The following is a 27,811-nucleotide window of genomic DNA, read 5'->3' on the forward strand; positions in this document are numbered from 1 at the left end:
TTGTATGATGTATGGTTTGGACTCATGTGTGCAAGGTTTTGCCCTCTATCTACTACTGAGATGGGATGAGGTCGTGATCAGATGAGCTAGTCCTGACTGGTGGAATCCATGATGGGGGAGCTGATGGCTGAGTGGAGGGGATGGAGGAGATGGAGGGGATGGAGGAAGGCTACTTGAGCGGTTTCTCTGAAGAGTATGTCTCGTGCCTGGCTCTTTTTTCTCTCTCCCTTCCCCTACTTTCTCTTCCTTTTCTGCCTCTTCTCTCTCTCACAGATTCTGTATGTTGAAACACATGATGTTCTGGCCTGTGTCAGGTCTAAGGTGATGGAGGCAGATGATCTTGGATCAAAAGTCTAATCAGGCCCAAACAAGTACTTTCTCCTTTAAGTTGTTTATAATTAAGTATTTTGTCACAGCTATAAAAAGCTGACTGACAAAGATGAACAATATTCAAGCTTTCACCTAAAAATTTTGGAAACAAACACAATAACCCATTTCCATTTATCTCATAAAAATTTCTTCATATTTAATTATTTTTCTTTGAACATGGTTGAGTTTTACCTTGACTTCAGTCAATATATATATAATAAGAAAGTACCCATGGAAATTCCACAGCTTGGTAGAGTGAGATGGCAAAAAAAGAAAAGTTTCAATATATATTTGCATCAACAAAGAGCAAAGGTATTGAGTAGACTCAATGGCTTGTGAAAGCCACCCATCTGTCCACCAACCCACCTTGCAAAAACTCCACCCACCTGTGCAAAGAACTGGAGATACAGGGATAAGACAAGTAGCATCTATATTCTGAAAAATGCAGTGTAGTCTGAGATAAGGAATTGAAAAGTTGAGTTCAGTTTATTATGGTGTCAAGTAGATACACAGCTATTGCACTTAACCTGCTTACAGAGAGCCAATGCTTAAGAGAAATTTTTTTCCTTCAATAAAGATAGGTTGTTCAGAATCTTCACTATTAAATGTAGAAATCTCACAGGCAAAGACACACTTCATACCCCTCTCCACCACACCCCTGCCCACTTCTTGCTCTTGTATGGTTTTCTGCCAATAAGAATTGAGTTTGAATAACACTTTAAGTCATCCCATTCTCGTAAAACTAACGTAAGAACCTACAACGATTTTCCTTAAATACTCTTAACCAAAAACACGTAGTAGAAACCCCAGATCCTAAATGCCAAGATCAAATGCAATCATATGCCAGGGATAGGAAATTTCATAGAAAACAAAGTAAATATTTCTTTATAGAAGCAACATACTCAGGAAACCACTGGCTGTCCAGGTTTTGGATTTGGATAATGGGGAAAACAACAAAGAAGTGGTTCAGCATGTGGAACTCTTGAAAACAGAAGATAGGCGTGAGCCCCGCTGGAGAGCGTTTCACATCTCCAGTGAAATGTCAACCCACTGATCCATTAGATTGTCTTCAAAGCATTTGGCTTTAGTTTGTAAACTGTAATTGATTCAGTCACACGGCAACCACGTTTGAAACTCAGAACGTGTGACCCTGGATGACAGGAAAGTGGCCTTGTATTTACTCCAATAACTGCAGAGATGTGTTGTGGATGGAAGGGGATACTGCACCAGCCTTCAGGCCTCTTAAGTTATTTTAAGTTCTGATTATATTGAGCAGAAATGAGCTATGGGGGCTTAGTACTGTTTTTCATCTTACCGTTTGCGCTGTAATCTAAGATACTATCCAAGATTCATAATGTACTACTATAACAAGACACAGCTTTTATGTATTACTGGGGTAATGCAAAGAAAATGAGTTTTCCTTTGGGTACCAGTAATTGTCAAGGAATGATTGCAGATTCAGAAAATGTGCTTTATAATAACCCTGTTAACATGAAGTATACATACACTGAGGCAGAGGTAAGTTGTGGCATGTCTGAGGAGGGGTTAGTTGTATTAGCAAGGCATCTCAGGGATGGTTTTGGTTCTTTTGACCCCTTCAAGTCCCTGGACAAATGGGGAATGCTGGGAAACACAAGGAGCACTTGGGGGAACATGAGCTTATTTCTCCACCTGCTTGTAACTGTTCCACTAGTTACCAAACTATCTGTCCTGCAGCAAGAATTTGCCCTGGGACTGAGACTAATGTGCTCAAGCCTTTAGAGCTAATTTGAATATCAAAAATGAAATTCAGATTACCATCCATGTCCTGATAGTTATAGCAGGTAGAATGTCAAACGTCCTCTTTTTAAACTAAAGTAGAAAATGAAGAAGCATGGTTAATTCAGTGTGATGGGCCCAGGTGTTTGAGTACAGTTCCTGCTTGTTACCATTACCCACCCATGCCTGCCTACACGGTGCTTTCCCAGGGGAAGTGCCCGGCCCGCCCGCCATCCACTAGCGCTTCCCCGCTGGCTTCCTCAATCTCTGGTTCTACATTCCACTATGAATGAAGCTAAGCTAGAAAACCTACACGTTTGCTGCCCTCAGAAATTCTAGTGTACCACACACATCTTAGACACTTCTCTTTCTGTTAAAAAAATAGTGCAAATATCTGATAGTCAAAGTGAGTGTTCAAGTGAGTGCTCGCGCCGCACGCTGCGCCTTCAGCTGACTTGCGGAAACTGAACGTAGTTCTTGGGAAATATTCCAGCTCTTCCCATTAGTTCTCCACGCATCCAGTCATCACCTACGGGCTCCAGCTCTGTTATTACATCTCCAGCCTGGAAGAAGACAGGAGTTAGAAATAATTATTGGTTTCTGCAGGGTGTAAGCACAGAGCAAGGCCTACCTGCAGCGGCGTGGATAATCTTCTCTTTATATAACTCATTTATCTTGATTTGCAGAGAGGATTAAATGATAAACCGCGCAGATGATATATACCTAATGACATTTGCTTGCAGGCCTCTTTTTCTCAGAGTAAGCTCCTTCCCCTGCCACTGTCCGCCTCGCCGCGCACTGAGCTTCCTGCTTATGTTTTATGCTCCCACAAGCACCACTGCTAATCTAAATCACTCTTCAATCAATAACAGTATCCGCTATATATACACACAAATGCACACAGTTCCATCTAACAAGTGTTTACAGAATACCTACTATGTGGCAAATACTGTCCTGGGCAATATAGTTATAAAGTAGTAAATGGAGTTGCTCTAGGGTAGGAAGACAAGCCAGCAGAGAGGGATGGAGAGTGTGGCTTTGCTACGCCGGCCATCTAACAGGGGCACAGCGACAGTCATGCTTACATAAAGGTTACAGGTGGAAGAGCGAGCTGCCTGCTCCTGTGTGCTCTGTCCTAGTCTGTGCCTCACAAGAATTAAATAACTACATTTCTATAGATGAGCGCCATTGGTATCCTTGTGTGAGGGAGAGACTTCATTTTTTTGTGTGTGGTGTGCACGCGTGTGGGTTCGTGTGTGCATAAGTGCGTGTGTATACATGGAAGCCAGGGGTTGATGCCAAGTGTCTTCTCAATCAGTCTGCATCTTATATGACCGAGGAAAGGTCTCTTACTTGAGCCCAGAGCTCCGTAACTCAGCTAGTATTCCTGTCAATGGCAGATGGCCAGGACCTCCTGGCATTTCCATGGGTACTGGGCATCTGAATCCTGGAACTCACACCTGAGCAAGTGCTTCACCCACTGAGCTATCTCTCCAGTTCTAAATCTCCTTGTTTTATAGATAAAGAACCTGAGGCTCTGACATTATCTATGTCTTAGTTAAGGTTTCTACCACAGCAACAAAGCCCCATGACCAAAGAACAAGTAGGGGAGGAGAGGGTTTGTTTTATTTGGCTTACACCTCCAGATCACAATCCATCATTGGAGGAACTCAAGCAGGGCAGGAACCTGGAAGGAGGATCTAATGCACAGGCCATGGAGGGGTGCTGCTCACTGGCTTGCTCTGCCTGCTTCTTACAGAACCCAGGAGTGTTACCACCCACAATGGGCTGGGCCCTCCCCCATTAATCACTGATTAAGAAAATGCTCTCCTGGCGGATCTTATGGAGGCATTTTCTCAATTGAGGTCCCCTGATTTCAGATGACTCTAGCTTGTGTCAAATTGACATAAGACTAGCCAGCATGCTAGGCAGTGGTGGCACACGCCTTTAATTTCAGCATTCAAGAGGCAGAGGCTGGTGGATCTCTGAGTTCGAGGGGATAGCCTGGTTTACAGAGTGAGTTCCAGCCAGAGCTGTCTTGAAAACAATACCACAAACAAAACAAAAACAAAGTCTTGCCAGCATAGCAGAACTTATCAGGATTGCATATATAATTAGTATAGAGTCAGAATTCAAGTTTTAGGGTGTTCTACGGCCCACACTCCTAATCACGAGGTAATCATGAGGCTATACCCAGGCCTCCACAGCTCAGTGTAAAGTTACTATACAACTGCTCGGTAACAGTCTGAGCACACTGTACCCGGACTCTTTGCATAACTGTGTTTCCCTCTCATGGGCTTATCCTATCCCCCCCCAGCAGCAACGCCAGCTTTACATACAGTCCACCCGAAGTGCTTTGCCTCGGCATAAAAGACAGCACTGGTTTACCCTCATCTAAGTCACAGAGGCAGTGTCTTACACATGTGCAAATTATGATTCCTTTATCAGATGAGGATCAGATTTTGTTCTTGATGGTGTCTAATAATGTCTTAGAGCCCAGTTTTAAAGTTCTGCAAAGGTCTAAGATGACCCCAGCTACTTTAAAAAGAAAGTATATTTATCAGGATAGATGGATTTCTTTGTAGCACTACTACATAGCTCTCTGCAAAATTGTTTGATTAAAGTCTTTCTTTTACGGAGATTGGAATGAAAACATGCCATTTATGTATTATGTATGGCTATTCAAAATTTGTTACAAATAAGTTATTTCTGCCTGAAACTATAATATAGTCAATAGCTATGTTTCTAACCATTGTCAGTTTTGTGAGTGCTAGACCTAAGATAGCTATCTACTAACATACTGTGCACATTTATATTTATTATTATGTAATAAATATTAATGACCAGTAAAAATGCAGCAGAGAGTCCCTTAACAAAAAAACTTAACTATTTGATTTATGAACCACTCATTCCTGAAGACAACCTGTTCCCTGTGGGGTATGCTGTGAATTCTGCGAATTGACACAAATCAAAGCCAACTAATACCCTAAAAGTTTGGATGCAAATTCGTGACCTGCAACATTTTATCTGAAGACAAGGAATAGATCTTGAGCTGCTGAGCTGCGAGACTGAGGAGCAAGGTAACAGTTTCTGAACTTTAGGAGTTTGATTAAGGCCTCAGAAAAAGATTAGAGTTACAAACTTAATTCAAGACGCCAGTCACTTATTAACAGTATTTATGATAAAATGATATTTTAATATAAAAGCTGGAGTAGTCTTAGAGTAAAGAAAACTTCCACAGCGTGGGGGCTGCACCTTTTCCCTGCAGGGGGGCTAAGGTAACATCCTCTTCCACTCACTCTGTAAAGATGGATGAAACCTGTTTGGGCAGTCCCCTGTCTCAGGTCTCATCTTATCCAGTTGCTCCCAAAGGCATTAATTCTTTGCTTGTGATGAGACGCCTTCAAAGATGGAGACTTCACCCCTGTGCCGCGCTGTTTGGCGGCAGTGACTTCTGTATGACTCTTTCCTACCGCGCATCCCCAAAGCACTGCCTGGATGACCTCCTCAGACCGTGGAACGACAGAAACATATACTTCATTTCCACATTTGAGGAAAGAAGAGGCACTTTTTTGGTAAGGAAGATTAGGGTTATGTTTGGGTTTCATAAAAAAAATCCTCATAATTTAGTTTACCACTTGAGACTGTTTCCCAAAGCACCAGCTGGTATCTTTGTGGACAAGAACCGCTCTCACCCGGCTACCATGGCTAACTGTAGCAGGCACTACCTGATTTCTCCATTAACTTCAGATGTTAGTGACAGGCTGTGAGGGCTTGGAGAACATTCTTAATGAAAACTCCCACATCAAGATCAGCTATTATAAAGCCAAGACACAAGGACTTCTTTGAAGACTGGGATCACTAAGCTAAGGTTTTCCCCTCCGTCCTTTAATGATAGTTGATGATGTAAACTATCAGGTCTTATTCAGTTTATTTAGCTCTTCCTCCCACCCAACTCCCCCACCCCCATTTCTTTTTGATAATGCATCACTAGAGGCTCAAGCTGGTCTTCAATTTATGATCCTCCTGCCTCTGCCTCCCGAGAGCTGGAATCACAGGAGCTCTGTCCACTCTCTTCTGTTACAATAGGGTCTGAGAACTCTTCATTCTTAGGTAATGATCCATTCATATGTACATTGAGAAATAGGTAGTGTTACTGAGTACAAAAAGATATGTATTCTGACCTTGAAAGAGAGTTCATCTTCGTTTTCCCCAAGAAAATCATAGAGGGCTTTAACCTTCTTCCCCTTCAGTGCTGTGGAAGCCACACTTTTTGCCTCAGCTGCAAAAACACAAGAATCTTAAATATGTAGGGAGACAATCACATAAACAACACCTTAGGAACCTGCCTGTGTTTCTCTAAATATCTTCAAGTCGCTCTGAGTTTACTGAACTTACAGAAAGATAAAGGATGTTCACCTAGGAGGAAAAAAGTTGTACACAAGTCTACTTGTTAGTCAGGTGATATTTAATGACAGGTTTATATTTCCCCTCCACATAACTTTGGCATAGTCGCATAGGAGTGACTTCATTAATCATCGCTTCCAGGTGTAGATAAGAAACTTAAGTCAAGCACAGTCAGCGGTAGAGGGCCACACAAAATGTAAAGGCCTCAGGCCCTTGAAGCAGGTCATACCTGAGCAGGGCTGCACAAACACTGCCGGGAAGATGCCCTCCCTGTCATTCAGTCGGCCCCGGTACCAGTCAGAGTCTAGACGCTCAAGTATCAGGATCCGGTCTCCGCGTTGGAAGGGTAAGTCCTCGCTGGTCTCTGCTGTGAAACTGTGAAGAGCTTTGCACCATTCTCCAGGAGGGCTGCTATCCTGTTTCAAAGCAGGAGTCTGGTAAGGACCTTGAGGGTGTATCCCAAATAGTGTTTTCTCAAGGCTTCAAACATGGTGAGGAATGAAAGCTAAAGGAACATGGGGCAGGTAGGATGGCTCAGTAGTTAAGAGCACGTGCTGCTCTTCCAGAAGACCAGAGTTCAGTTCCCAAGGACCCATGTCAGGCAGTTCACAGCCACCTGGAGCTCCAACTCAAGGGTATCTGACACTCTCTTCTGGCCTCAGAGGGCGTTCAGATGCATGTGTCAGCATATACACATAAATAAATAAATAGATAAATATAAAAAAAAACCAAGGGTTTTTTTTTAAGAGTTTAAAACCATAAGTTTTGTTCAAATTACCTAATATTTTATTTTTCTAATTAAGTTTCAGAAATAAGTTTCCAATAACCTTTTTTCCGTATAGAATAATTTAAGTGACAAGTGTGACAGAATTTAGGGTTTTGCTAGTTTTAAGGCACATGTAATGGTTAAACAGAAAATTTCTTTCTGTGATCTATTCTAATATGATAGGCTACTTCTGATTCTCCATTAGGAACACTTTCTGTGGGGCTGTGGAGACATACACACACACACACACACACACACAGAGGGGGGAGGGGGAGAGGGAGAGAGGGAGGAGGAGGGGGAGGGAGAGGGAGAGGGAGAGGGAGAGGGAAGGAGAGGGAAGGGGAGGGAAGGTGAGGGGAAGGGAGAGGGAGAATATTTATCCACTAGTCATAGTTGTTGTGTTTATAAAAAGATAAGGAGAGAAGGAAAACAGTTTTCTGGAGGTGAGGTATGGTGTGGGGAAAGGGGGTGCCTCTGCAGGCCCATGCTGAGGCAGCCCTTCCCCCTCTGAGGTACAGTACAGAATAGAATTCATCCAGGGCATAGGGAGGGGAGTTGAGAGAAAGGCAGAGAGAGAGAGAGAGAGAGAGAGAGAGAGAGAGAGAGAGAGAGAGAGAGAGAGAGAGAGAGAGAGACTAAAGGAATAGAGAGAGGCCGGCCATGAGCACACGGAGAGAGAAGAGGGAGGGGAATGGGGAGAGAGGGAGAAGAGGGTAAGAGAGCAAGAGAGGAGGAGGGGGCAAGCAGCCCCTTTATAGCGGGTCAGGCACACCTGGCTGTTGCCAGGCAACTGTGGGGCAGAGCCTAGACTAAATGCCAATGATAGTGGCACACACCTTCTAATCCCAGTCTTTAGGAGGCAGAGGCAGGCCAATCTATCCAGAGCTTGACATCTGCCTGTCTACAGAGCAAGACCACCCACATCTTTAACTCCCTCCAATGCATGAGAAGAAGGTTCTGCCCAGTGAAAGGGCAGCTCTTGCAAGATGGATGGATCAGAATCTCTAGCAGGCAAAGGCTTTGCAACCATGCAGGCAAGGGTTCCAGACCTGACCCTACCGTTTCCTGGCAATGTGTGACACTAGGTTTCTCTGGGATTTGGTTTCATTTAAGGGTTACCGTGAGAGTCAAATGACAGGACACCAAGAATGTGTTCCAAAGTACCTGCTGTTCCTTCCCTTCTCAGTAACTGCTGGACTAAAAAACAAAAACAAAAAGCAAGAAAAGAAGAACACCTTACCTGCTAGGCTTGGTGGCTCACACCTGTAATCTAAGCACTTAGGAAACTGAGGCAGGGGCATGGTCATATATTTGAGGTCAGCCAAGCAACCAGGCATGGCATGCTTCTAAGGTCGGCACTTGGGAGTTAGAGGCAGGGTGACAAGGAGTCCAGGCTACACACACCACTAACTTAACGGCATTCTCCACAAAGAAAAGAAATGGAATGGTGACGGTGACATGAAGACAGAAAGGGAGATTATTTGGGAGGAAGAAGAAGATGGGGAGAGCAAAAGGCTTGGTGTCTGTTTCTCCATCTTCTGTTAGGGGCTGCGTGTCTGGCTATGAGTCCTACATATAGTACTACAGCCACCATCTCACCTACTGCAAACATTTCTACATAACACAAAAACTGATTTTGTACTGTGTCCTATTTATAATTACACTATCAGCTCTCCCAGAGCTTAAATGTGGCTGTCACAACAGTTAATCCATTCAAACCGCCTACCTGAGAATTTGATCCAGGGTCTTCATTTTTGGTCTTTGGTGGCACCTTTGTGTCTACATTAAAAAAAAAAAAAACAGGGTCAGATACAACAACAACAACAACAACAACAGCACATAGTATAAGAGGAAAAGTTGTTCGGTGGGGTGACAGCGGGGACTGGGATTCCAGACTAGTCTCTCTAAGTGTTAGCCTCCTGGGGACTGTTTATTTAACTGTAAACCAGGACTGCTCACAAGTCTCTGTCATTTCTCATATGTAGCCATTGCTAATTACCTAAACAATAGATTAAACCAGTGTCCCACACAAATCACCATTCAAAGTAAGTTTTCTTCTTACTGTGACAGATGTGGTAAGTGGAACATTTAACATTTTAAGCATTATTATATTACTGGTCCATCTGAGTTAGGCAAAGACAGGATAAATACCCACGGCTCCCATACTCACTTAAAATGTTTGCACCGGCTGTGGGGGGACCCTCAACTAGCTCCACAAAGTTAAGGGGGAAAATCCCCGTTCGGTCTCGAATCTCTCCTCGACCCCATTCCTCATTCACGTACTCTGTGAGAACGATTACTTCTCCCTCCGAGAAACTTAACTCATCCTTCTGGTCTCCGATGTACTCAAAGCGGGCAACGCATCGTGGTCCTCTGCACAAAGAGCAGCACAGTCACGGGTTAAACTGGAGCACGTAGGAGAAAGAAAGGCTGTGGTTGGCTTTGCTATAAACTCTATTGCTGAGCCGCACATCATAGCACCGAATAAAGTTCTCTCCAGTGGTAACTTTAAGAAAACATCTCAACTTTCATTCAGTCTTTCAATAAATATCCTGTTTACTATGGAGCAAGGTATATTTTTCCATGAAAAACAAACAAACAAACAAACAAACAAACAAACCCAACGAAGAAGAGTACGTTGCCCATCTAAATGACAAGACTTATTTCTAGATGGTGAAACTCGTTCGTCACTCAGAAAGGCCAAGCTTGAGGCCCGAGACTTCAGCCGATCAGATCAGGCGCTGACTGGTTAGTCTACACTGCACATCTGCCTTTGATCAGTTTTTATGTAAATACAGAATCTCCCCGGGCTCCATCTGTCTGTGTCTTTGTGCCAAAGCAATCCATGGCCCCTCTAAAGCCTTTCAACCACAGACTTGCTGGGGTTAGCGTCCTTCCCCTGAGAATCTCAGGGCATAGCATCTAATGTCTTGCTTAAGAACGAGGACAGTGCACAAGGGGCATCCCCAGGCAGGGGGATGCTCGCTATGAACTGAATCTACCAGCGAGCCCAAAGTATAAACGAGCCTGCCGAGATAGAAGGTCAAAGAGAACGGAGGGCGGGTGCGCCAAGACACACACGCCCATCGGCTTTGCGGCTGTGAGGACTGTGTTGCCTGTGAGAAGGTGCAGGCCTGAGACAAGGAGCAACCCTTCAGTGAGCTGCAATTCTGACTGAAAATAAGATCCACGCAGAGATAAAGCCTGCTCTGCGGGTCTGATTCAACTCCAAGCCTTTGATTTGAGATCTAGAAAGGAAGTTTCAACAGCAGAGATCTATAAAGAGAAAACAACTGCCTGTCAAGGAAAGGCTGGCCCTGGACGCAATCACATTCCGATTTAAGTCCGGTCAACAGATCAATGGCCCCTCAAGCCCACTGAAATTCAACACGCCTGAGTGGTATCTGTGCTCAGGGCAGGATGGGAACCTGCAGTGCGAGCCATGACTTGATGCTGTCCGTGGCACTCAGAGTTTCCTTATGTGTGATGACCTTTTGCATTTATTTTCTCCGGTCCCCTGGGAACATCTCCTTATGTCTGGCCTATTCACAGACAGGTTTACAGTCTTCGCCAGGTAGTGAATTGTACTAATTTGCTCATTTAACTAGAATATAAAGATGCATTGTGGCAGGGCTTTAAATCACCCAAGAGTTACTATGAGGTATAAAAGGCACATAAATCCCTGGAAAGGTCTCAGGAACACAGGAACACACAGGGAGATCCTGCAGTTTAACTCTTCCCTCACTGTTGCCTAGTCCTTAAAAACACAACAACACAAAATGTTTATTAAGCCACATTTCTTGTTTCCACAGCTGGGCTCAGGACCCAGAGCTGTATACACTGCTAAGCGAGCATACTGAGCCACTGAGCCGGGCCCTAGCCTCATCCGGCTCTTTCTGTAGGATTTATATTTCCACAAAATAGACATATTTTCCATGAGGAAAACACTTTAAGTTCCCGAAAAAGCTGCTAATAAACACCAGAAAGCCACACTAAAATCTCCCTGATAGCAAAACTGTCTGTGTGCAGGTCAGGGCAAGTCCAACCAAGTTGTTGCTGCTCCCAAGCCTGCGCAGACAGCTTCTACCAGCCTATTGCATTTTCTTTTCAAAATGTTTTTCTATCTATTTTTTATTTATTAATTTATGTGTGTGAGTGTTTTACCTGAAGTGTGTATGTATATATGTGTGTATGTACACACACGCACACGCACACGCACACGCACACGCACCATACTTATGTATGCCTTGGTACCTACAGAGCTCAGAAGCAAGCTTTGAATCCCCAGGAACGAGTCACAGATGGTTTGAGCCACCTCTGGGTGCTAGAATCAAATTCAGGTCCTCTGCAAGACCAGTAAGTTGCTCTTAATTGCCGAGTCATTTCGTCAGCCTCTCTTTTCTTCTTCTTCTTTTTTTTTTTTTTTAAAGTTGTGCATGCACATATCTTCAGAGGCCAGCAGAGGGCACCATATTCCTTGGAATTAGAGTTGGTGGTTTAAGCTACCTACCATGGGCGCTTGGAATTGAACCTGGGTCCTCTGCAGGAGCAGGACACATCCTAATCATTGAGCCATATCTCCAGCCTCTCACCATAACATTTTAGGCAAATAAAGTTTCCTCAGAATTAAGGACACTGAGAATCTGTCTGTCTAATCATGCAATGGAAATGATTAAGCTTAGAAATCCTTCGTTGCTAACTCCTTTAAAAAAGGTACAAAAGAATAAATACAGACAAAACTTACTTAGCGCAGTGAGATGAAAGTGATTCTCTTTTCCCACTTCTTCCTTCTGGAACATCAACCTAGCAAAGACAAAACTATGGTAACACTTCCTTTCTCTCATAATTTGGTTAAGATAAATCTAACATCAAGTACTTAGGAGCTGCGTGATTAAAACTAAACAGTGAAGCTAGCTAGTGATGATACTGGAACTACAGTTGCTAAACAGTAAGAAAAACAAAACAGGGGTTTGGAAGAAATGTACAGATTCAGAGGGATGTGGTTACATACTTCCGTAACATCAGCACGCAGGAGGCTGAGGCAGGAGGATCATGAAAAGGAGGCTAGCCAGGGCTACAGCAGTGAACCCCTGTCTAAAAGGCGTGGAGGGAGAATAGCTTTTGATGTCGTCCTCCTCCAGCAACCAATGAACTCTGGCCTTACGTGCTGCCATGAGCGTGTTACACCATTCTATCCCAGAGAGTTCTCTACATGTCATCCAAGGAGCACACGGTATCAGACATCACGCATCGGGCTGTAATGCTGTCACCTTGTTCAAATGAGGGCAGGACTCTGCAACACTTCCCTGGTCCCCAAATGAAGTGTTTGACCAGATTGGCGGATCCTCTCCATATGGTGAAGGGCACTTTACCCCTCCATGTAGACAGGGCAAGGAGAAGGCAGCTGGTGCTAGGCGAGTGTCTACTGAGGGCCAGGCACGTCATCTGGTTGCTGAGTAGAAGGCAAACAGGAAAGCAGGAAAAGTTCTCGGCCACAGCCACGCAGTTGGAAACTACTTAAGGCCGTGAGGTCTGTATCAGGTCAGTGCCCTTTCTGATAAATTCTCGATGTTTGATGTTTTAAAACAATTTTTTGAAACTTGAGGGCTTAGGAGTAACATTTATACCAATAATGTGGCCGACCAGATGTGACTGATTTCAGTGTGGTAATTGTGCCTTTTAGCGCACCGTTCCACTGAGCAGGAGAGGAATGAGGAGGGTGCTCAAACTTACACCACTCTCAATATTAATTTAGAGAACGTGGCTGGAGGTCTGAAAAGAACCAGGCCACGGCTGCACTGGGCAGTTTTTAAGCCCTGCATTTTATAACCCAAGAGGCTCAGACTCTCTACTTAAAAAATATAGATTTTCTGTAATACCTAGATTTTAAAGTTTCTGATGTAATGGAAACTTATTGTTTTTGTTCCCCTCCAAAATAAGCTGTTACCGTTTCAGTTAGCTTTATTGATATTTCATAGTATCCATAGGTTATATCAGGGAGTGAGTCCTAGTTTTCCTATCAATGCACATGTTCAAAGAACAGTCTTGTTTTGTCCCTATGTTTCACAGCTACCCAGGCTTAGCAGGAAAGCCTTCAACATACTGGAGTGTGTTCACAAGTTAAGCTATTAGGGACTATAAAATTCTGACGCTTCAATATAATTTTCTCCAGTCTGACTTGAAAATATTATGTGAAAACAATGGACCACTTCCTCTGGTATTCTGGTATTCTGACACCGAAGTGACGTGGTGGTGTCACACCCCCAAAGAGCATCCCTTCAGAACTGTCTGCCAGCACAAACTCACGTTCACCAAATGTCTCCAGGCACTAACACACATCCGTAAGTGCTTAAGAAACCTGCAAGGATGAACGATTTACCAACTGATGCTGTTTCGTTGGAGCATGGTGGGCCCGGCGATGTGTACTTTACTGAAGATAGTGACTCCCCCACTCCTAAACTGTCAGTAGCCAATCGGTCAGCAGTAACAGGTGTCACTGCTGAGCTCATAGTCCTTCCATAACTGAATGCTGACAGAGCCAGTCTATATGGGAAAATATTCACTTAAAAAAATGTCCACGTGTCAAATGATCCAGAGAGGACAGAAAAGGCAAACTCAAGACTGTAGGCTGCTAGTTTCGTTTTCCATCTGCGAGCCTCACTGAAGCACCGAATGTGTGGCCAAATAAAATAAACAAACCCCACTTACAATGACTTTGACGTAATTGGCAGGAAACACGCCGGTCTGGTTCCTACATTTCCCTCTGTACCACTCTGCATCTATTTTTTCGAGAAGATAAACAACCTCTCCAGATGTGAGACTCAGATCATCAGCTTGCTCTGTAATACAGAATGAGTGACCCTCGATGAATTGCCCCAGCTGCACATGTGATTAAAGAGAGGACAAAGCAGCATTTAGATCTGTCCAGAGGCAGGGAGTGCATTCTGCTGATTTGGACACAGACTAGATTATACTGATCAAATTAATTTTTTCCATGCAATTATATTTTTAAAATGAGATATTAGAGATTCTATTTTCCAAGATCAGATTTATCTATGAAGGGAAACTGTATTTAAAACCACCATCATCCTGGCCAGTGATTCCTACTATTCCAATGTAAGTCTTGCTGAAAACACATTCAGCATTGACAGATCTTTATAGACCCGGCGCCATCCACTTACCACTCTTCCCAGTCACCCGTAAAAGCCATTCCAACTTCAAATATTAACTAAGGGAGTACTACAGCTCTTTAGGAAGAAAATTTATCTACACCGAAATAAAAATCAATCTGCCAAGTACATATAAATAAGTTGTAAATAGTTTTTAAAAAAAAAAAACATCTGTAGCTTTGGCAATGAAGGATGACTTAGAATGATTACAAAAATCTAATACTTTGATCTCATAGGCAGGTGGTGGGAGACAAATATATTAAAAAACCTTTTAAACATCCACTTTACTTAATAAACTAGGATTAACTTCATCACAATGCTAAGCAAGTAGCTGTTCTGTCCTGAGCCCCTAGAGAATGTTATTTTGAGCTGACGCTTCATCACAGAGTTAAAGTTTGTAAATGGTCAGCAATGGCTATTATTTTTAATTTGTAAGAGGGACCTCCCATTCCTTTCAAGGGGCAGGCTTTCAGTTAAGCCTTCTGGCATGACTAGGTGCATGGCCCCATCCTGAAGACAGAGTCGATGGATATAAGATGGTGTCTGCAGGCTAGCAATCTACGGGCACAGGCAGTGAGGATGAAAGGCTTTGAGAGGACATCCCAGGGCTCCATCAATTTATGATGTATGTCCTTACCTGCTGGGAAATCGTGAAGAACCACCGCATGAGGAGCAGCGCAGTCTACAGGCTTCTGAGCGTGGCCCGAATCCTTGGAGGGAAAGCAGGGCTGTAAGTGGGGTGTGCAGGAGAGGCACCAGCTTCATTTTTCTCTCTGAGACCAGTGTTTTGTCTCCTTACAGAGTCCTCCTAAAGAACTGCACCATGAGCACTAGACGCAGCGCACACAGATGCCAAGGGACTCATCGTCACCTCAAAAAAGAATGTGTCCTTGCCAGGGTGGCCACAGAAATAAATTTCAGTTGCATATCACTAAGCATTCCTTTTCAAAGATTTTCTTCCTTTATGCATGTGGGTGTCTTGCCTGCATGTATGTCTGTGCACCATACAAGTGCCTGGGGCCCACAGAGCCCAGAGGAAGGCACCAGAGTCTCTAGAACCGGAGTTGCTCAGAACTGAACCTGTGTCCTCTGCAAAAGTAGCAGCAAGTCTTTAAACCCCGAGTCATCTTTGCAGCCTCACTAACTTTTTGGTTTTAAAGGAAACTAAACCAAAACAGAACTGTTTAACTTTAAAAAAACGTCAAAGGAAATAAAAACAAAACACCATAACACTTCTCCTGCTGAAGTTGTGGGATTCAGCCACTCTGCCTTTCAGTGAATGCTCCTTTCCCCCACTTCTATGGATCAATTAAACCTTAAGGACAGAGCTTTCACAGTTAAGTCCATTCTGATAGAAGAGAATGAAGTTCTGTATTTATGTTCTTGCTTTGTGCAATGAAAGGAGCTAATGACTTCCCATAAAAGTATAATTCACAGAAGGAAAACCAGTTCATTTATTACCACTTAACTGAATACATTCTCTAGTCTGAAAGCATGCTTGGCCTTTCTATTTCATCTGAATGGCATATTCAACAGCAATTCTAAGTAAATTAGACATAAGAAAGCAGTATTACTCGGCTAAGTAAACAATGGTCGGGATTAGCCGGAGAAGAAGGGGAGGCCCAAGTTACTGACAAGCAGCTGCTCCTCTTTTTGGTGTTACTTTGTTTCTTCTTGTTCTTCCCTTTTATCCAGATGCTGTTGCTGCTCCTATGTGGACCAGGCTGGCCTCAAAGTCAGAGAAATCCTCCTGCCTCTGATGGGATTAAAGGCATGCACCCAACACACTTTTTTTTCTTTCTCTCTCTCTCTCTCTCTCTCTCTCTCTCTCTCTCTCTCTCTCTCTCTCTCTCTCTCTCTTCCTTCCTTCCTTTCTTCCTTTCCCTTCCTTCCTTCCTTCCTTCCTTCCTCTTTCTTTTCTTTCTTTCTTTCTTTCTTTCTTTCTTTCTTTCTTTCTCTCTCTCTCTCTCTCTCTCTCTCTCTCTCTCTCTTTCTTTCTTTCTTTCTTTCTTTCTTTCTTTCTTTCTTTCTTTCTTTCTTTCTTTCTTTCTTTCTTTCTTTCTTTCTTTCTTTCTTTCTTTCTTTCTTTTTCAGTAGACAGGTAGCCCTGACTGTCCTGGAACTCACTCTGTAGACCAGGCTGGCCTCAAACTCAGAAATCCGCCTGCCTCTGCCTCCCAAGTGCAGGGATTAAAGGTGTGCGCCACCACTGCTGACTGGCATTTACTTTATTTCTTGAGACAAAGTCTGGCTATATCTCTAGGTAGGCCTAGAACTCACTATATAGACTAGCATGGTTTCAAATTCATGACGCTCCCCTGCCTCAACATCCTGAGTGCTAGGATTATGAGTGTGTGTCACCACACCTGGGTTTTTAGTTTCTTATATGAAGAAACAGGCTTATTAATGACATCATCATCGTCGTCGTTGTCGTCGTCATCATCATCATCATCAAATCCAGTTATAGGATGTTGATTACTTTCTCTGGTCAAAGCCAGGCCTTTACCCTTGACCCTTGGGAATGTTACTGTGAGGAAAAGTCCTCTCTCCCCACCCCACACTCCCGTCGGATCTTTCCCCAATCCTCCTGCTCTTTTAACCAAAATGTGCCACAGGGGCAAACTGTCTATTTAATCCAGGTAAGCAGAACTGTAACTCAGGTCGAGAGAGTAACGGCTGAGGCAGCTTTTCTCATCAGCTCCTGTTTACTGCCTTTGCCTAAATAATGAGCAACGCGGGAGCTGTGGTAATTGTGAGCTGCTTTAGGTCTCTGGTGGCTTTAAGAACACAGATTTATGCTATTAATTGTGTGTGTGTGCGTGTGTGTGTGTGTGTGTGTGTGTGTGTGTGGAGAGAGAGAGAGAGAGAGAGAGAGAGAGAGAGAGAGAGTTTTATTTGTTCCTGAATTAAGTCTTCAGAAAAAAGAATGGCTATCCGATGAGCAATACTAGAATACTAGGCCGGACGACTAGTGGCTTGGAAAGAGTCGAGGCACAGACCGTCCTTAACCCTAACATGAATGTGAGTCTCCAAGTGAGCCAAAGGCCTGAATCTACCAGGAACGAGAAAGCTGGGAAGACCATCTGAGCCTCCGGTTAGTGTCCTTGCTCAGGCCTTCAGGGATGAACAAGAAGATTCATGAGGGGGAACAGCCCAGACACCACTGCCAGGGTGCACATCCTGTAGGTAAGCCTCCGAGAGTTCAAAGGTCTTCACTGCTCAAGCAATAACAGTGAGAACAGCTAATACCATCGCTGATGTACTGCGCCCCAATCACTGTGACAAACACCTTCGGTGCATTAGCATTTGCTTGCTTGTTAAATGTCTGAGATACAATTCATACAAAATCAAATGAATCCACTTAGAATCTATGTGGTTAAAGAACATTCATGGAATTGCACAACTATCATTGCCTCAACTTTTACATTTTAAGCTTTAAGAGGATAGATCTTTTTGGCAGTGTAAGTCCTGCTGTTACCAAAGGCATGCTTTGGCAGAGGAAGGGTGGCTAAAACAGATGGCCCATGCCAGACCCAAACAGAGAAAACGGGGAAAGAGAAGTTTCCTATGTGAACTAGTTAGAATTCTTACATGCCAGCTGCACTAGCTGAAGACATATCTTTTCCCTAAAGTGATAATTTTTAGTTTCTTAGAAAAAACTTCGAAGGATAAACTGCCTTTCAAGAAGAAGGAATTACACACTGGATTATTAAAACTAGGATGAAGAACAAACTAAAAAACTCTTTACTTGAGTTGAATGACTGGTGGGCTGAATTTTTCATACATGTTACCTTGAGTGACAAATAGTGAACACTTAACTGGGTAAGTTAAACTTTTCCAAAACTACAGCTAGAGCCGGGGTTGTAGCTCAGAAGTAGGACAGCTGCCTAGCATCTCTGACACCCTGAGCTCAGTCTCCTGCAATGCTAAACAGTAAATGTAACTTTTCTTCTCCTAAGATAACTGCCTGAGCCTGCTGACCTAGGCCTGGAAGTTTCTAGTCTCTTATCTAGGCCTAGAATGTTCTCAGCCTCTGAGACTTATTGCTGAATAAGCTCACCTGTTCTAGATCGTTCTGAACTGTGGCTGGCTGGTTCAGCTCAGCTGTTCTGACTCAAACTCCTCTCCAAGGGGACTGATTTAGCTTCTCTCTTGACCTCTGACTAAACTGCTCTGCTTGGCCTCATACTAACTCTGGCAATCTGTTCTAATCTTCTGACTCCCCATTCTCTGGCTCGTTCTGTCTCCACCTGTGTCTAGCTTGTTCCATCTCCACAGCCTGTGCACAACTGTCCCAGTAAACCTGCCTCCTTTCTCTTCCTTCTCTCTCTGCACTGCTCTCTTTACGTGGCCTCTCTTTCCTCTCTCTTTTTGTGTGAGTTGGGCAGATCCTAGTCTGTCAAATCTTTCTCTGGTTCATCACTTTGTCTGCCACTCAATTAGACATCACATTCAAACACGGCTACTTCCTTCTATAAACTAACTTTACCTTCATTGTTTGGGATTAAAGGTGCGTTACTAAGGGCGTGTCTGTATTCCAGCCAGAGGGATTAAAGGTGTATGTTAAGGGCTGAGCCACACCATAACTATAACTAGAAGCACTTCTTTTTTTCCTCAGTAGAAGACACAATCTCAGGTTCAAAGTGTGACCTGAGTTACAATAGTGCGACACTAAACAAATTGTCTTCAGGAATCTGAATCTTATATCAGGCTCCAAAAACTTGTCATCAGTCCTAAATTGTGACTTGAGACACTGGATTATAGTTCATTATTTAATGAACTTATTAAAGCAGATAAATGAGATTTTCAGGTTTACATGAAGCTCCCTTTCCCTCTCCAGCCAGGGTCTCCTGTCACTAAGGAGACCCTTGACCTCTGCCACACATCCAAGGATGACCCTGATCCTGCCTGACTTCACCTCCTTACAGAGAGAGCACCGCAGCTCCACACCCTGTCAGATTAACCTTCTTTCCTTCCTCCCTTTTCTTTCTTTTTCTTTCTTCCTTCCTTCCTTCCTTTCCTTCCTTCCTTTTTTCCTTCTTCTTCTCCTTCTCCTCCCCTCTCCTCCTTCTTTTTGAGACAAGGTTCTCTGTGTAGCCCAGGCTGTTCTGGACCTCATTATGTAGACCAGGCTGGCCTCCAAGTCACAGAGCTTTGCCTGCCTCTGCCTCCAGAGTGCTGGAATTAAAGGTGTATATCACAATACAGAGTTCAGCTTGCATTTTAAAGCAGTCTTTTATGCCAGATTTAGCATTCACAGGATTCCTTTTAAATAATGGATTCATCCTGCTAGAAAAACAACCTCTGGTACTTGATAAACAGGTTTACATTATTTAAAAGAGTAAGTAGCTTTCTCAGTTGAAAATCCGAGAGTTGAGTGTCCTAGCTCCCACAAGCCACCATTACTTGAAGAAGGCAGAACACTCAATAGTCTCTGTGCCAACACAATTAGAGCCAGTTATTCCAAAATTGGAGCAAACGGCTACTGTTATTTCCACCCTGGTTAAAGAAATGCTGCTAATGCTGGGCGGTGGTGGCACACGCCTTTAATTCCAGCACTAGGGAGGCAGAGGCAGGTGGATTTCTGAGTTCGAGGCCAGCCTGGTCTACAGAGTGAGTTCCAGGATAGCCAGAGCTACACAGAGAAACCCTGTCTCAACAAAACAAAACAAAACAAAAACAAACAAACGAAATGCTGTTAATAAAAGGAACTCAGGGAATGGAGGATATAATTAACAGCTCTATAACAGGGTCCCATTGCAGGGCATGAACCCTCATAATAGCAATTCCTTACATTAGGTCTGCTTCTCGGGTGCTCATCAAGGGGTGTGATGATCTTCATCTGGGACGGGTGGACTCTGCCAGTGCCTTCTCCCCGTTGGCATTCCAAGTAATTATTTTCCGCCTGCTTCAGGATCACAAGTACATCCCCACGCTGTAAAGCACAACGGCACTCTCTGAAGCAATTATTATTTAATAAAACATTATTACTTTCCCACATTTTAATCTTTGGAGCCTAAAGCATTTAATAATGTGTAATAGCAGGAGCACAGGGCAGCATTTCAGTGTTTTTTTTTTTTTTTTAAATCAGTCAGTAAAGAAAGAGCTTGACTTTACCTTACAAGAGAGATCCGTGGGGTTTGGGGAGACAATGTCTTCATTGGCAATTCCATGAGGCACAGACAGCTTAAATGTAAACCAGAAGAGAATTATTCATAATCCCAAACAGTCACCTGCTGCTGATCACGTCGGCATGTTTGCTGAAGTACAATTTCTTCAGAAGGTGTGCTTCAGGCAGGCCTCCTGCCCTGGGAGCCAGTGAGGCTGCCATTTCTCCTGGGCACTAAAGCTCTCAGGAGGAGGAGTTGAGCCCACAGGAGGCAAGGGCTGAATGTGATCTCACATTCTCTTAGAGGCTCTCTCTATAGGGCTCTACTGATGGCTTCCATAGCCTCTGCAGTCTCCCTGGTAGCCAGTGTCTACCTGCTTGAAGGCCAGCGACTTCCTGTTCCCTCAACAGCCTGACCTTTATGATGGTTTTTAGCCCCAAGGTTAAAGGGTTCTCTGTTCCTGTCTTGGGAGATTTTGGCTGATGCGTACTTGTCAGAAGTTCTACGTAATATACACTTAAAACATGGAGCACGAGGCTGCCTGGGCTCCTGATCACCCACGAGCAAAGTCACAGAGCACAAGGAGGTGGCCCTGTAAGTCTGGGTTGAGCATCGGTGTTACTCCTCCCACATCTCCACAGACCCTGGACCCCCGGGGCACATAGATTCCTAGTAGTAATTTAATGGTGGTGTATCCATGGGGGCCGGAAGTGGATTTAAGGATGTGTTTTATAATGAGACATATCACTCAAAACAGACCATCATTTTTAATTACTGATTTCTTTGAATTCCTTAAATAGTTTGACATTACACAGAACCCCAAGTGAAACCTGGTCTCCCTTGAATGAACAGTGTTGACATAGGATGGCTGTAGCAAACAGAACACCTCACTAATTAGCCCTGTGTTCATGGTATGCTAAAAGGCTGAAGAGTGTGGGCTCAGTGCCAAAATGCTAGGTGTTAATGCCCTGGTTTTACCGAGAACTGGCCTAAATCTCTAATGTGGTCTCATTTTCCTTATTTGTATAATGGGGATAATAAAAGTATCTAATCTACCTGGCTAGTTTTGAATAGTGCCTGGCTAATAACTAGTTCTTGATACATACCAATTGCTATGTTACTTTATTTACTAAGTAGTCTATCCCAAAGACTATGCCTTGGGCTTGGGTAGTTAAAGTTTCATTAGTTTATACTTCATCTTAGCAGGCTGGGAGGGGGAGAATGAAAAAGAGAGAGAGGCCATGGGCTTCATTAATTTAAATGACTATGAATATATTATCTGTTGTAAAAAACACTTTCTGGCTTGACAGAAGTATAGAACAAGATTAAATTACCAACTACTGTTAAATATAGCACTGGCATGCAATTATTTAATAAATAGAAATAGTTCTCCCTACCCACTTATAAGTTAATTTTCATAAATCATCTCTGTCTGTCATTTGTGGGAAGCAAATGACAAAAGTCATTTGGTGAAAAACATCCAAAGAGACCAAAATTAAGAGTCAACTATCTCAATTACTGCTAAGAACTTTTAACTAGTAGCTATTAAATGGGGCGTGATAATTATGCTTACAAAATGAAAAAAAAAACCTGTAACAAAGTCCATCGATCTTAATAAAAGCTTAATTTCTATTTCACTTAAATGCTTCTCACTTAGTGGGCAAAGCAACTGTAAAGGGCAAACAAGGAGGAGATGGGTCACCCACTCCCATGGCAGATGCTACTGCGTCCGCGAGGGAGAAGGAGGGTTCCTATCTGCGGGTTTTCCCTTCCGGGGTGTTTCCAATGCTGTCTTGAAAACCCAGGGATTTTTGTTGCTGTTTAGGCTTTTTAAAGACTTATTTGTTTGATGTGTATGAGTATTTGGCTAATGTGCAAGTCAGTGTATCATGTGTTATGGATGGCTGTGAACTGCCGCGTGGCTGCTGGGGATCACACTGGGGTCCCCTGCATCTACAAGAACAAGAGCTTTAAACTGCTGGCGCCACCTCTCCAGCCCCAGAAAGCCGAGGCTTGTGCTTCTTCTCTAAAGCTTTCTGTGCTGGGGTCCAACATCACGTTTGCTGCTAAAAGAACTACAGGTCTTTCTTATCCTAGCACACAACCCTCAGGCACTCACCATGTATTTCCTGTAGAGAGGGTGTCCTGGTTTGGGACGAGGGGGTAGCACCGGATCTTGGTTTTTAAAGAATTGACTCTTGGCTTTTGAGAGTCTAGATGCCAAGTGACTTTGTTTTTTCTGAAGATCCATGTCGGAGGAGGAGCGATTAAAAGGCAGATTTTTATTTGATGATTTGGTTGTGGAAAGTTTAGGAGGGGGTGGTCTCTCAGGGGCCCCTTTAGGGGGAGCCTTCCAAACTGGAATGACTTTTCCATGTACAGGTCTGAAAGGCAAGGGGAGTCACAAGTCAGCGTTTTGATCTCATTTACATTCTGTTTCATCCCAACACACACACACACACACACACACACACACACACACACACACACACACGACAGCCTGGAGCAGGCGTGAAGAGCTTTACTGCTGGTGGGATACAGTTTACTAAAACCTGCAGGGTGTGCTATTTTTGAGCAAATGACTGTTGCATTAAACATTATATCACAGGAAATGGTACGAAGCTCCGGCTTCCTCTTAGCTTGCACTGGAGATTCATTAGCTCAAGACAAACAGGCATTTACTGTCATGAGTGCACCAAGGCCCCAACTGCTCCTAAACCCACTGACTATTTCAGGAAGCTAAGTACTATCTCCCACAGCCTGAGACAAAAGCTTAGACCAGAGATGATATCAGGTGTATATGCTTGGGTCATTTGCATAATTAGAAAAGGAACATCAAAATCCCCTAATGGTCACATTATACATTACTATTAAAATTCTTAATTTAGATTAGCATAAAGTCCTAAAACTGGAATAGGACAGTTACTAGTTTGAAAACCGTTTTTCTAACCTCTAGATGGAAATAAACTTTAACATGGCAATGCCTTCTGAAAAGGTGACAGTCTTTGTTCAAATACCTCTAGAGCTCTGAGCTCCCTTTAGAGATGCCGAGATTCAGGCCTGCCTTTCCTAATAGGAGTGTGTTTATGAGCAAGACTCCACCAGAGGAACTGTTTTAGTTTGGAACGCTGTCTTATTTGGAAAAAGTATCAAAGACTCACTTGTGTTTGTGCTCTGTAGGTTTTTGGATCTTGTTAAAAGAAAAGAAGATCAGAGAGTCCCATAACCTGCTGTCACACAGACTGGGCTGGCAGCCTGGGCAGACTTGAGTTTCTCTCCAAGGCAAGATCTAAGGCTCACAGCCCTGCATACAGAAGACAGTGGGCAGGAACCAGTTCTCCACAGCATCCCTGCAACTTTCCCACATTATACCTACCTTGGAGGCAGCCTGGGGGGTCCTTGTACCAAGCCTCCTGATTCACTGGCTTGCTCCAGTTCCTACAAATGTCACAGAAGGCTTTTTAGTCAAGACTAACCCAAACCAAGAGTTTGTAAGAGGAATTGGGGTCAGCCTTTTGGGTGATTCTCTAAGTAGAAACACTGTGAAGTTATGGAGAACAGCTGAGAAGGACTCCCAGTATTATACATATACATATACATATACATATACATATACATATGCGTATACCCTTGCTGGCTTGGAACTATGTAGACCGGGCTGGCCTTGAACTCAAGAGAGATTCACCTGCCTCTGTGTCTAGAGTGTTGGGGTTATAAGCATGGTCTATTGTGCCCAGTCATAAAGCAATATTTTAAAAAAGTCTTTTTTATGTGTATGACTGCTTTGCCTACATGTATGACTGTGCACCACATGTATACCTGGTGCCCTTGGAGGACAGAAGAGGGGATTCGGTGCTCTAGATGGTGATTTTCTTCTTCCTGCCAGTTTGTTTGCTTCAAATTTTTTTTGTTTTTTTATTTTTTTATTATTATTTTTTTATTTTTGAGACAGTTTCTCTGTGCAGCTCCTGCTGTCCTGGAACTCACTCTGTAGACCAGGCTGGCTTCGAACTCAGAAATCTGCCTGCCTCTGCCTCCCAAGGGCTGGGACTAAAGGCATGTGCCACCACCACCCGTGCTTCAATTTTAATATATGACATTTCTTCTTCATCTCAATTATGGGAAAAACCAAACAGTTGTGAGTTTAAACCATAGAGAGTGAAGTAGATGGCTGTTTTACTTCGAACCGTCAGATTTCATCACCTTGTTGGATGGCTTCAAAACAAGCAGTGGGCTTTGAACTAGAGAAGCTGAAGACATTAAAAAGAACTTGAAAGGGAGGCATGAGGAGAGTCAGCAGGGAGGGAGGATGGGGATTCCTCCAGACCGTTGCATGGTTGGCCAAGGCCTTTGTGGAGAGTATGTGTGCAGAAGTGTGTGAAAGCACAGGACAGGCGGAGCTGGGCTCTGCAGCCTATGACAGACAAGGGGATTTGGAGGAGGGAGGTGGCGATGGAGAGATTTCTTGGGGGTGCAGATAGGGGGCGGGAGGGGGGCGCTCAGCGGATCTGTTTCATAGGTCTTCAGAATAAGTCATAGGCCGAGAACTAGGCCGAGAACTGTGAAATCATTGTCTGCTGAGTGAGAAACAGAAAGATCTCAAGGACCAAGCAGGCCTCTTTTTTCTTTTCTTTTGGGAAAGTCCTAACTAAATCGTTCTTTTCTTTTTTCTTTTTTCAATTGAAACCTTGAAAGTATTTACTCCTAAGACCAAATTTCCAGTCATTAAGACCCCAGCATACACCCAGGAAACACTGTCTCTAAGACTTTAAAGGGAAAAAATTTCTAGCCCTTTAAAATTATCCTGCATTAGCAGTTACTTAGTTATTGCTTAGGAATCTTTGGGCAAATTCAAACTCTTTCATCCTCATAACAAATGAGTTAAAACTTCTTTCCATGATTTTAAAATTCATGCTATTTATAACATTTCCTTAAATACCAAGTGATTAATCGCCAATAACTATGATAATTTAAACATGTTTCCATGTCTTAAAACCTCATTTTTTAAAAAACAAATTAAGCTTGCCCTTAAAACTTGGTTTCACTAATGAGTTCAGTTAATGTACTGAAGCAAGCTGCCAGCTCATAAACCCTGCAATATTCCAGAATATAACCCACGCCGTATACACACACTGCTGCCTGTAATTCTTCCTGACAATATTGCTCTGATAAAATGCATGTCTTTCCTGGCCACCTTTAAAATTAAAGCAAACAAGCTTTAGCAGACAAGAAAAACTTTTTATTGATTTTCCTCAAAATTAGCTGTGGGTTATGCCTTAATAATTAAGGGACATTTCAGCACTAATATTAACACGTAACACGTACACACACACACATATAATATATAGGATATATATGTATATATACACACATATAATATATAGGATATATATGTATACATATATATACATATACACACACACATATATATGTATATATATAATATAAAGGATGGTGTATGACACATATTAGTTGCAGCCTTCTGGGCTGGGGCTAGTCTTCTCTCTTTGTTTTCAACAAGGCTTTACCACAACTGAGCTCCATCCATGTAGGTTTGTCGGATATTTAAAGAATCTTTCTGATCTCTCACTTGACAAACTTTTAAGTTGGAACAAGAAAGGCTACATCCTAGAAGACACTGCCATATGTGACACCCTCTAACAGTGACAAGGCAGCCCCTATTGCTGAAGCTGCCTTAGTGTTTGCTCAGTTTGGGTTGGTGCCCAGGTTCTGCCAACGGTCCTCAGGGACTACTGACTAAAGTTTCCCCCTCTTCAGCATTCCACACATGCTGAGAAGCCTTTCTGTATCTTCTTAGATTTTTTTTTCTAGTTCTGAGATCCCAGAATTCTGGTGTCTGAGATGCTGGCCGAGTTCCTGGCAAAGGTGTTTTTCTGATCATAGCATTTCTATAGATGGCATCTTTGTACTATCTTCATTAGAATCATATTTTAAATTTTGGAAAAATTCCCACCCCCCATTTCTTTTTGAGACTGGACCTTGCAGTATAGCATGGATGAGAGTAGAACTCACGGTCCTTCTGTCTCAGCTTCTCCAAGTACTAGGGTAACAGGTGGATGTCACCATACCTGGGGATCCCGGGTTTGGTGTCATTTTAAAAAGGGAGATAATTCTCCCAAGACCACATGTGTATCACATGTGTCTTAAGGTTTCCATTGCTGTGAACAGACACCAGGACCAAGGCAACTCTTATAGGGACAACATTTAATTGGGGCTGGCTTACAGGTTCAGAGGTTCACTCTGTTATCATCAAGGTAGGAACATGCTGTCGCTCAGGCAGGCATGGCACAGAAGGAGCTGAGAGTTCTACATCTTCATCTGAAGGGAGCTAGGAGCAGACTATCTTCCAGGCAGCTATAAGGAGGATTTCAAAGCCCACCCCCCACAGTGACACACTTCCTCCAACAAGGCCACATCTCCTAATAGTGCCATTCCTTGGGCCAAGCATACTCAAAACACACAATGTGTGTGCTGGAAGTGTGGAGCAGCTGGTTCAGGTATGTTCTGCAGGAGCTGACACCCCCTCTTAGAGCAGAGCTTAAAGTCAGCTTGTCTCTGGCACATACACCTTTGTGTTGTGTGCCTGAATTCTGACCAGCCATGCAGTGTTTCCCAAGTCTCCTATAGAGTTGGCAGATTAGGGGGTGCTTTGAGACAGCAAGGGTACACACAGCCCCAGTGGCCCACGATGGGACCCAAGGGCCCATCACTTAAGTAATGGAAGTGAGGTTTGGCAACTGTAGCCACAGGGATGATGAAAAGTTCTGTGGTACTCTGGGCAGGAGAAACAGCAGATGAGATTTATCCAGTGAAAGGGCTGTGGGGAAAGCCTGTCTATCCATTCAGTCTGTGACACTGAGGCTTTCTCCAGGGCTTACCCCTCACCTCTAGTTCTCATGGCTGCTGGCCTAAATAAACTCAGCAATTCAATTCTCCAAACAAAATTTTTAGGCATTTCGTCTCTAGAAATCACACACACAGCGACGAGCTTATAATCTGCTTCCTTGTGCCCTTTCCTTCAGACCCACTGTGTCTATTATGGTCTGCACATATGAGCAGACAGGCGGCCCCCAATCCCTGCGATAGGTACAGGGCAGGATTTCCTCCTGCTCATGTGAGGCTGGGATGCAGCTATGGACACCGGAACTCTCTGGGTAGTTTGGTTTACCCAAACCTGATTTCTTTTAAATGCTGGTGTCACTCGTGGACTG

General features: G+C 43.5%; 1 protein-coding gene across 3 annotated transcripts in view; it reads right to left on the reverse strand.

Annotated features, from left to right (window-relative positions):
- Positions 1-829: 829 nt before the first annotated feature.
- Positions 830-27,811, reverse strand: part of Sh3d19 (SH3 domain containing 19) — a 154,833-nt gene continuing 127,851 nt past the window's right edge. For all 3 annotated transcript variants that reach the window (XM_052180241.1, XM_052180242.1, XM_052180243.1), the window contains 12 exons: positions 23,956-24,017; positions 22,699-22,963; positions 20,587-20,655; positions 20,264-20,404; positions 15,107-15,179; positions 14,009-14,139; positions 12,045-12,103; positions 9,471-9,673; positions 9,027-9,079; positions 6,764-6,950; positions 6,312-6,409; positions 830-2,690 (listed from right to left, as the gene is read on the reverse strand). In XM_052180241.1, the coding sequence (XP_052036201.1) occupies positions 2,574-2,690; positions 6,312-6,409; positions 6,764-6,950; positions 9,027-9,079; positions 9,471-9,673; positions 12,045-12,103; positions 14,009-14,139; positions 15,107-15,179; positions 20,264-20,404; positions 20,587-20,655; positions 22,699-22,963; positions 23,956-24,017 (1,458 nt within the window). In that variant the 3' untranslated portion in view covers positions 830-2,573. The remainder of the gene's footprint in view (positions 2,691-6,311; positions 6,410-6,763; positions 6,951-9,026; positions 9,080-9,470; positions 9,674-12,044; positions 12,104-14,008; positions 14,140-15,106; positions 15,180-20,263; positions 20,405-20,586; positions 20,656-22,698; positions 22,964-23,955; positions 24,018-27,811) is intronic.

Source organism: Apodemus sylvaticus, chromosome 4 (genome assembly GCF_947179515.1).
Source record: "Apodemus sylvaticus chromosome 4, mApoSyl1.1, whole genome shotgun sequence".
NCBI lineage: Eukaryota > Metazoa > Chordata > Mammalia > Rodentia > Muridae > Apodemus > Apodemus sylvaticus.